The sequence below is a fragment of the Mustela nivalis genome (assembly GCF_964662115.1).
Source record: "Mustela nivalis genome assembly, chromosome: 12".
NCBI classification, from domain to species: domain Eukaryota; kingdom Metazoa; phylum Chordata; class Mammalia; order Carnivora; family Mustelidae; genus Mustela; species Mustela nivalis.
This window is the reverse complement of record NC_139031.1, coordinates 46,610,775-46,620,041: the sequence shown is the minus strand read 5'-3', so window position 1 is coordinate 46,620,041 and position 9,267 is coordinate 46,610,775. Positions and strand designations below refer to the sequence as shown.

General features: G+C 54.7%; 1 protein-coding gene and 1 long non-coding RNA gene across 2 annotated transcripts; one reads left to right on the top strand and one right to left on the bottom strand.

The window, feature by feature from the left end:
* Positions 1-914: 914 nt before the first annotated feature.
* Positions 915-4,943, bottom strand: HOXA11 (homeobox A11). The gene is made up of 2 exons (XM_082692709.1): positions 4,184-4,943; positions 915-2,741 (listed from the first exon to the last, which is right to left on the bottom strand). Exons 1-2 carry the CDS (start codon positions 4,911-4,913, stop codon positions 2,509-2,511), a joined length of 963 nt encoding a protein of 320 aa, XP_082548835.1. The 5' UTR covers positions 4,914-4,943; the 3' UTR covers positions 915-2,508.
* A 1,246-nt stretch (positions 4,944-6,189) lies between these two features.
* LOC309845157 lies at positions 6,190-9,009 on the top strand. The gene is made up of 3 exons (XR_014301078.1): positions 6,190-6,273; positions 6,418-6,608; positions 8,300-9,009. It is a non-coding gene; the product is annotated as an uncharacterized lncRNA (long non-coding RNA).
* Positions 9,010-9,267: the final 258 nt, after the last annotated feature.

Below are 9,267 nucleotides of genomic sequence, written 5' to 3'. Positions count from 1 at the left end.
TGGTTAATCTTTAACCGTCCCAAAGGAAGTCTTTTGCTTAAATCCTGGGTTTCCCTGCCCACCCCTCCCTGCCCCCCAGGAGAGTCGTTGTTCACCTCGGTGTGTCTGTTCATCAACCTAGACATTCATCTAGGGGGTCTGTCCCATTCCCCTTTGAGCTCAATTTCCCCAGTCGCGCCAGTTAGACAAACACACAAACAAATAAACAAAGCAGGTCTGGGGTCTGGGGCCTCTCTCCAAATTCGATCTTCTCTGCAGCTCTGGCCCTGCCTGGGTGGCTAGGGAGAGGGTGGGAGTGGAGGTGGGGGGTGAGCAACAAAAGGCTCTGGCCTTTCCGCCCTGCCCCTCAAGGTTATGGGTGATGTCCAAATTTAAGGCAGAAGTTCAAAGGCAGGAAACAAAGAGTAAACCGGCATCTTTCTTTCCCTAAAGGGAAAAGACAGCCTCAGCTGGGAGCTTGGGACAAAGTGTCCATAGAGGCTCCTGAGAGTCTGCTCTTTGTACCCAGACTGGTCTCTGTCTTCCTATGGGGATCCCCAGGGCACCCTAGAGTGGTTCCACTTTAGACCTCCTAAACCTGAGGTGAGTAAGCCCAGCCTGGGATCAAGCTCATTGACCCCAGGGCTTTCTCCCAGGCCTCTGTCCAGCCTGAATAATGAAACCCCCAATTCCAGGTCCTGAGATACCCCATTCATGGGACCCCCACTTCCCCAAAGGACCTGGCCAGTCAACTTGTCTTCCCAAACTTGGCTTCTAGTGGAGTTAAAACCCTAAGTTATCTCCCCACCTCCTCAGAGGCCTGGTAAGTTGCCCCTTTTGCGGGGTGGGAGAGGGTAGGGGGGCAGACATTTGGCAGTAAAAGGCAAACAGGAAGAGGAATGTCACACCAGAACCCAGTACTCAAGTTTCCAGTCTTTATTTTCCTTGTGCCCTGTTGTCTGATACACGCTGCGACTTACGTGGTGGGTGAGAACGGAGGACAGGCCAACAGTCCTGTTACAAACAGAGCCACCAAACACTTCTTAAAACAGGGAGGCAGAGGAGATTGAATGGGAGGGTGCCTGGCTTTCTCGGCTGAGGTCCCCAGACCCTGGAGGGCCAACCTACATCAGAGCATCCTCCTAATGCTTTCCAAACATTGCAAGAAATTAAAAAGATCATTCCTAACACCCTTCCCACCCCTCCAATACCCCAAGGAAATCAACTAATGGCAAAATTTAAAAAGTATTCAAACAAAATAGGTTATGGTTCTTTTATTTACAAGTCTTTTGAACACCATCCCTGTATGAAGCGTACATTCAAATATATTTTTTTTTTTTAGCAGTGAGTGAGTTTAACCGTGGAACACTGTAAACAGAGCCTTTAAATATTCTCTTCATCATCTTTTTCCCTCTCTACGTTGCATCTTTTAAATTCGCTTTGGTTCCTGCAGGGAAATATATATAATATAATATAATATTTATTTTTTAAAATAATTCCAAACGCTCTTGAGCTCTTGGAAGGTTGCTGGAAGCTTCCAAGCTCAGTTCTGGGGCGCGAAGGGCAGAGTGCGGTGCCAGACTGGGTGTTTGAGGGACTCAAACCCCTCGTAGCTGGGGACCGCTGGCCATGCCCACTGTTCCGCTGAGCAAATCCAAGCTTCAGTTAAGTGTGGCAGAGGCTTTCCCAGGCTGCCGCACTCCACAGGCATTTCCTGCAGAGATCTTGGGGCCAGCGGCCTGGGTGCAACCTCTTAGCTTTTTGATGTCTTCCACCTCGGGAAAGGTCTGCTCTGCGGCCAGGCTTTAGGCCTGAGTGGCAATCCAGGAAGAAGACCCTCAGTGGTAGGAAAAACTAGGTGGGCTGCAGGAGGCAACTTCTAGAAGCTCAGGCCTCAGACAGTGCGGTGAGTGGCTACGAGGGGTGGAGAGCTGCTAATACCACCTGGAATCGATTTTTCCCCCCCTCCAGGATCAGCAGACCTCTCCCCTCATAGCCACCTCTTAGTCCAGCCATCTTTCACACTGGCTTTGGAAAGCAGCCCCACTCCAGACATCTAGGAATCCTCCCCCCTTCCTCCTGCTCCTGTCCCCAAGCTGAACGGGGTTTCAAGATTGAATAGCTTCTTGACGCAGGAGTCCTGGGGGTGGGCAGGCTCCATGTGGAGGGTCCTGGGCCCAGGTCGATCTCCAGGGCGCTTGGCAGGAGGCCCAGTCCTGATGGAGACCACACCCAGTCCAAAGCTCCACAGTCTCCAAAAATGAACCGCCAGGGGTCCCAAACCATTCATTCTAGTTGATGAACAACTCTCCAAATCCAATTTCTTTTAGGAATCTTAACCACAGATGCCCAAGAGAGTCCCGGGGCCGGCTTCTTAGAGGCTGTCTCCATGCAGCCTCCCCTCTTTTGCACATCTCTCTTCTTCAAAAGTCACCACGTGCCTTGACCTTGTCAAGGGCAAAATCTGCATATAATCTCCCATGTATGAAGCCCCCCACCCAATCCACCCAATTCCAGCTGGCTGGAGCCTTAGAGGAGCGGGTTGGCCGAATAGTACTGTAAACGGTCTCTGTTAATTTTTTTTTCCTTCATTCTCCTGTTCTGAAACCAGATTTTGACTTGACGGTCGGTGAGGTTGAGCATACGGGACAGCTGCAGGCGCTTCTCTTTGTTGATGTAGACGCTGAAGAAGAACTCCCGCTCCAGCTCCCGGATCTGGTACTTGGTGTAGGGGCAGCGCTTTTTCCTGGTGCGTTGGCCACCTGTGGAGGGAGAAAGAAGTGGGGAGTGAGCCAGGTGTGGGGGCTGCAATCCATCCTATAACCCCGAGTGGAGGAAAAGGGCTGGCCCCTGGGACTGGAGGCCCTGTCCTAGCTCCATCAAGTTCTCCTCAGTCCCCTGCCTTCAGGTTCCTACTGCCAGCTGGGGACTGGCTGCAGGCGGAGACTCAGCCCCAGATAAAAGCCAGCTCCCTAGATAGGCCCCCAGGGAAGCTGCTCACGCTGCCCCCAGAGCAGAAAGGAGGGCTTCTTACAGCAACAGGCGGATTGGTGCCCCAGAAGCCGCTTTCAAAGCCGCCCAGAGGGGGTCGCCGGCTGCCTCCAGCCCGGCCAGACTAAACAAACAGCCGCCAGCGGACATCTCACCTTCCAGCACCTGGGCGGCCGGTCCCGGGGCAGTAAAGTCGACCCCAGCCCAAGTCTTTCCTGGCTGCGATGGGGACTCGGCCCTCCTCTAGCATCCTAGGCCGCTCCTGGGTCTTTGTCAGCCTGAGTCCTGGCCACCAGCTCCTGCCTCCTTGACCAGCCTCCTGGCTTCTGCGAGGTGAGGAGGTGGCAACGGAAGCCCCCTACCATGGGCCTTCCCTGAGCACCAAGGCCACACAACCATCCTGGTCCCCGGCAGGGCAGGGGTGCTATTTTAGATACCGTGGAGGGAAGAGGGGTTTCCTAAAGCTGCGGGCAGGCTCGACTTGCTCCCCTTTTCAATAAAACATCACAGGACGGAGAGGAAAAAAAAAAAAACCCGCTTTTGACAGATTGAATAACAACTGTGAGTAACATGCAGTGGGACAGAAGGCGGCACGTAATTGCCACCGCGCCAGAGGAAAATGGCTTCCTTTGGATAAAAAGGCCAACTTTGGCTTAATTTGTTTCTTTTAATATATTGCTCGAGCTAAGCGGGCTATTTTATCTGTTAAACACGCTCCTAGCGCCATCGTTAAACAGCGATGCCTTTGAATCCCGGCCGGGACTGGCGTCCCGGCGCAACACATGGCTTTTATAAAAATCTCCGGATTACCTCGCTATCAAAGGCTCCCGGAGCCCTTGCAGGGGGAATTTACAGGCGCCCACCTCCGGCTCCCCAGCCCGAGCTGGCCCCGAGCGGGGTCGAGCTGCTGGGCTTGGGACCCAGAAGGGAAAAAAGGGAAAAAGGGAGTTGTGTGTGTGTGTGTGAGGTTTTTTTTTTTTTTTTTGGATTTTTTTTTTTTTCAGGCATGCCTTGGCCGGTGGGTATTTCACGGCCAATTTCAGCACTCGCCACGTGATCCCGCCTTTTATAACAAAGTTTTGTTGGGGGAAACCTAAAGGCCCTTCATAAACCTTATATGCTTATAAAACAGCATATAAAAATTTAACAGCGGTGCTGCGCTAGATTTCCAACTCCCCTTTCATAAAGCGCGGGGCGCTGCCTTTATACGTACTGGAGCCGCCGGCCTTGTCCTCAGTGTGGCCGGAAGACGACTCGGGGCTGCTGCTGCTCTCGGGGCGCCGCCGCCGCTCCTTCTCCTCCGCCGCCGCCGCCTCCCGGCAGCCGCCGCCGCCGCCGCCGCCGTCCGAACTTGAAGTTGCCGGCGTGCCCGTGCCCGTGGCCGCTGCCGCTGCCGCCGCCGCCGCCGCCGCGGAGGTCGCTGCGGCCGCTGGGGGTCCCTTCTCGGCGCTCTTGTCCCCGGGGTAGTCGGAGGAGGCGAGGTTTTCCGGGGTGCCGTAGGCCGTCTCGAAAAACTGGTCGAAAGCCTGCGGCAGGACGCCGTTCCTGCCCACGGTGCTATAGAAATTGGACGAGACGGCGGGGGTGGGGTGGTGGTAGACGTTGGCGGAGCTCTTGGCCAGCACGTCGCCAGGCACGCCGGCCGCGCTGGGCGCCTGCAGGCAGTCTCTGTGCACCAGCTCCTCCGCGGAGTAGCAGTGAGCCAGATTGCCGCGGGGGTGCCATTTAGTGGCGGGCTCAATGGCGTACTCTCTGAAGGTCACTTCGCGCACGGGTTGGACCTGGGGCAGGTTGGAAGAGTAGGAGTATGTCATTGGGCGCGAAGACGGGGTCTGGGGCAGAAAAGAAGGGAGGCTGGAGAAATCTGGACCCGAGACGTAGTAAGTACAACTTGGCAAATACATGTTAGAGGAGCAGGGACCACGCTCATCAAAATCCATCATTGGGCTACCTTGGGCTCTCCGCAGTAGCCGAGCTTAACATGATTCTCCACTGCAGCTGCCTCTTTGAAGCGGATCCGTGAAGTAGAAATTTGGAGACGTAAGCTGACGTGGAAATCTATCCCCATCCTTAGCAGGGAGGTGCTGGTCATGTGACCCGATGTTGAAATTGACAAGCTGCGAGCTGGTCCGGGCCTTTTTTTTTTTTTTTTTTTTCCCCTTTCCTTTTTCCACCCCCCTCCCTCCCCGGCTTCCTTTCTTTGTAGCCACCTCAGGGGAAGCAACAGATCGTCACTCGGTGTTCTCACCGAAAGCACGTAATCGCCGGTGTAACTCATGTTGGCTGGGGGGCCTCCCGGCGCGCGGCGAGGCTGAGGTGCGCCCCATGCCGCTCGCCTGTGCTCAGCTGCACGGCGCTGGCCCTCAAGTGCGCCGAGGGCGGTGAGAGAGCTCAACTCCTGCCACCCATCACTCCCCGGGTGAGGGATGCCCCAGGCTGGGGGTGGCCGGGTGGGAGCTCGTCGCTGCGTGGCCCGTGCGCGGTCCTGGAATCTATTCTCCTGGAGGCTCGAGTGCGCACCTCCTTCGCTCTCCCCCTCCCACAAGCTCGCTCTGGGAACCACCTCTGTCTCGGACTCCGGCCGGACCCCTCCGGGGCCAGGGTTCGCAGCCGTGGATGTGCCTGCCTCGTGGCTTGCCCGATTTGCACGGTGACTTGATTACACGCTCGCATTCATGGTCACTTCCGAAGCGCTTTAGTGCCTTCCGTCCCTAAACCGCCAACCACCAGGGCGACTTCCCCCCGCGGTTTGTCAGGCATCTGCAGGTCCCGGAAGGGCCTTCGTCTTACCCGGGATCCACCTCCACTTCATCCTCCCTGCCGACCTCCTCACTTCACCCCTTGCCCTTGAAGAAACCTCTTCCTCCTCGCTGCCTGCCGGGGGTTCGGAGTCGCTCGGCGGAGCCAGAGGCCTGGGGGCTGCGCCACTGTGCACGGTCCGCCCGCCTGCCTGGTCTTCTGGAGCTGAGGAAACCGTGCAGTGGAGGCGAGCCTTGGGCTGCTTAGAGGCGCTGATATCCGAGGAGATTTTTCCTGGGTATGCTGCACCTTCCGGGGGCCCACCAGGCTGCCGGCGGAGCTGCAGAGCTGAAGGAGAGTGGGGGCAGTGAGGAGGAAGGAGGCTAGGGCCAGGGAGCTGTGGCTGAGAAAGGGGTAACACGCCTCCTCTCCTTCCTTGCAAAGCATGAGGGCCAGAGATGTGCAAGCAGAAACTGAGAAGGCTCGGCGCCTTTTCTGCCTCTCATCCCACAGAAGGAACACAATGCTAAAGAAAAGAACCATGCTTCCCAAACTCCCGGCAAGGTGGGTGACAAGAACACCCTGAAAAGGCTAGGTTTGAGCCAAAGACAGAGACAGGGGTCATGACTGCTAGTAGGAGTCTAGCTTTCTTGGGAAAAAGAAAGAAAAAAAACATTAAGATGGTGAAAAATGCTTGCCATCTTGCAGGATTGAATGATCGTCGTTTGGGAGAAGTGAAAGAAGAGGGCATAGAGCAACCAAGCAGGACTGGGGACTGGGAGGGGCCCAGAAGCCTTCCCACACCTATCTTCTTGGAAGGAGCTGGATGTCACTGAAGGAAAGTCGAAAAATGAAAAAGGATAACCTTTTCCCTTTCCCCATCCAGGAAATAGCCGAAGGTATTTATATATCTTGGGGAGATTTAGAGTATAAACTCTAAGATCTTTGGTATTTAAGTGTCAACATTGATTTATTTATTTATTGCTGAGCTGACTGTAACTGACTCAATAACAAATCTAATCATGTATTGCACTGGAAAAGAACTATTCTCATTATGTATTTTCTCCAAATGATGGCCCACCGTTGCATGTGAATACCCGCTGTAAATATCAATAATATCAAGTAATTACTCTGCAGTGGAGTAAACTAATTTATTAGCATTAATGTTTATGTGGCTTCTACCCCCTTCCTTTACAAGGGTTGCTTATCACAAATCAAACTACTCGGGCACATTGGTTTAATGAACTCTTTATTCAGGATTTGCTGCAAGAACTTTCATCCCCTTGAATCCCCGAGAGTTGAATTTGAAATTATTTGTGCATCTTCAGCTGGACATATTTGTCCACTGTGGCTTCTACAGAGGGCAGCAGCAGTGTGAGTGAGAAGGTCTGGTGGGAAGGAAGGTTGCTGGGGAAGGGGAGCCTGCGACCTCCTAAAGCTGGGAATCACAGTTACGGGATTGCCCTGCAGCGAAAAAACTTCGATTTCCAGCAGTGACCAACAAGGCAAAATATTTATTTCTCCACAGCATCTCTTTCTTGGAGACAGAATATACAAGGGAGAAGGAGAGGTTTGTGTCCAGTACTATCTGAGCTGTTCCCTGGCTTGATTTTGGCTTTCCCAAACTATCTCCCAGCAGCCCACCCAGTCCCCGCCACCCCGACCCTCGAACAAAAGGAATGCTTGAGGGGTTTCAGTGACTTTGCCATAACAAAGGCGCCACCATTTCGGGGCTTGCCCCGCCCCTGGGTGAAGGCAAACAAATTCTTGCACTTGTATTAGGGCTTTTAAGACTATAATTGAACCCGGGGGCGTCTAGGAGAACCGAAAACAGTTCTAGACAGACCTGGGGTTTTATAGCAGTTTTGGCAGTCAACTTCAGCTTGTGGCTGAGCAGACGGGCTGCGGTGGCCCGCCAGCGGGGGACGCCAGGCCGCCACCCCGGCGGCACGCAGCCACTCTCCTAATTAGATCGTTTTCCCCCTTGGTCCCAGGAAGAGGGGTTCCTGGCAGAAAGGTCAGTATGGGGATATATGCTGTTCTGCATGATCAATGCCTCCCAGGTCCTTGAGAGCTACGTGGAGAGGGTGCCAGCAGATCTGGATCCCATGGGTGTCTGCAGGAGACAAAGGCAAATTTCCGAGGAAAGGCTAGGGTGGAGGAAGGCTCTCTCAATGCAGTCTGGCGGGCAGTTCAGAAGGCTGTACCAAAGCGGGGTGCCAGGGGGACACGCAGCCTGGTAGAAGGCATGTGGGGGTGCTGCAGTGAGGATGGAAGAAGGGAAAGGCTTTTTTTGATGCCAGGAGAAGAGAAATGCCCCGAGTGTCGAATGCTTTTACTTCCCCAGCAAAGACAGGAGTGGGGGCTCGGATCCCCAAGTCTTTGCACTGTTCCCAGCTTTGCCCGCTCCTGCCCCTCTTGTCTGGAACATCCTGGCAGAGTGAATGTTTGCATGGGGTAGTGGGTGGGTAGTTGGGGGGGTGGTCGCAGATCCGAGAATCAGACCAAATCTGGGGAAGCCGGGGACATAGAGGTGCAGCTCCTCACTTTTGACTTTGCTCTGAGCCTAACCGACTCTTCCACTTTGCAGGAGACCCAACAGCCGGAGGGAGCCCACCCGGCTCAGGGGAAGACCTGACGGGTGCTAAGCCCACCCTGGAAAGCCAAGTCCGAGTTGAATTTCTTGAGGAGATCGGGTGGGCAAGGCTATGACATTGGCCCTGGCGGCTGGTTGTCCGTGAACTGTTCTTTCTCAGGAGCTCCACAGCGCGAGGCCATCTCCAGAAAACAGTCTTCAGCTTGTATTTCCTTTTATCCTCAACCCAAAACCCCACGACAGCTAATGCAAAAGGCCAAAAATGTTTTGGAGGAAGAAAAACAAAGGCAGGAAGTGGCGGCGGCCTGACGGTGCGTGTGTGTGTGTGTGCGGAGAAGGGAGGGAGCCTTTTCAATCTCTTCTTGTTGTTTTTCCAAACTTCAAGGTCTAGGCAGCCCTCGCAGGGCCGGGCCCTTTCGCTCCCCAAGCAGCATTTGGAGATGGCCACCCGGAGAGGAGAAGGCTCGCGCCCGCGCCAGCCTTGTCAAGCGGAAACAGCTAACGAGGCGATTTGCTCAGCAAAGCAGACCAAGCCTTTGCAAGGCTCCGTTTGATTTGGCCCGAAATGGGAGGAGGGGGGGGTTGAGGGGTTCGGCAGTACCTCCTGGATTCTCCTTGCTGGGGCTGAGTGCGCCCTGGTGGGGATGATTCCTGTGTCCTGCGCTCCACCCACCTTCCCAGGCAAGATACTGGAATAAATTGTGTCCAGGTGCCTCTGCCCAGCACTGCTGCCTCCACTTATTTTTGTAGCCGAAGGGTGCCTGCTGGCAGAGCCCAGGCTGGGTTGCCGTGGTGTGGTCAGTGCACACCAAGGCACCGTAAGCCTTTTTCACTGGGGGGTTGTCATGCTGGGGGTGTTTCCAGCCCAGTCATTCGAGGGGCCCGAGCTGAAAGGACTGTCACTTGATAGGCAGCTTAACACCTGCTCACTCCAAGAGGGAACAGAGCAGGGAGCAGGGAGC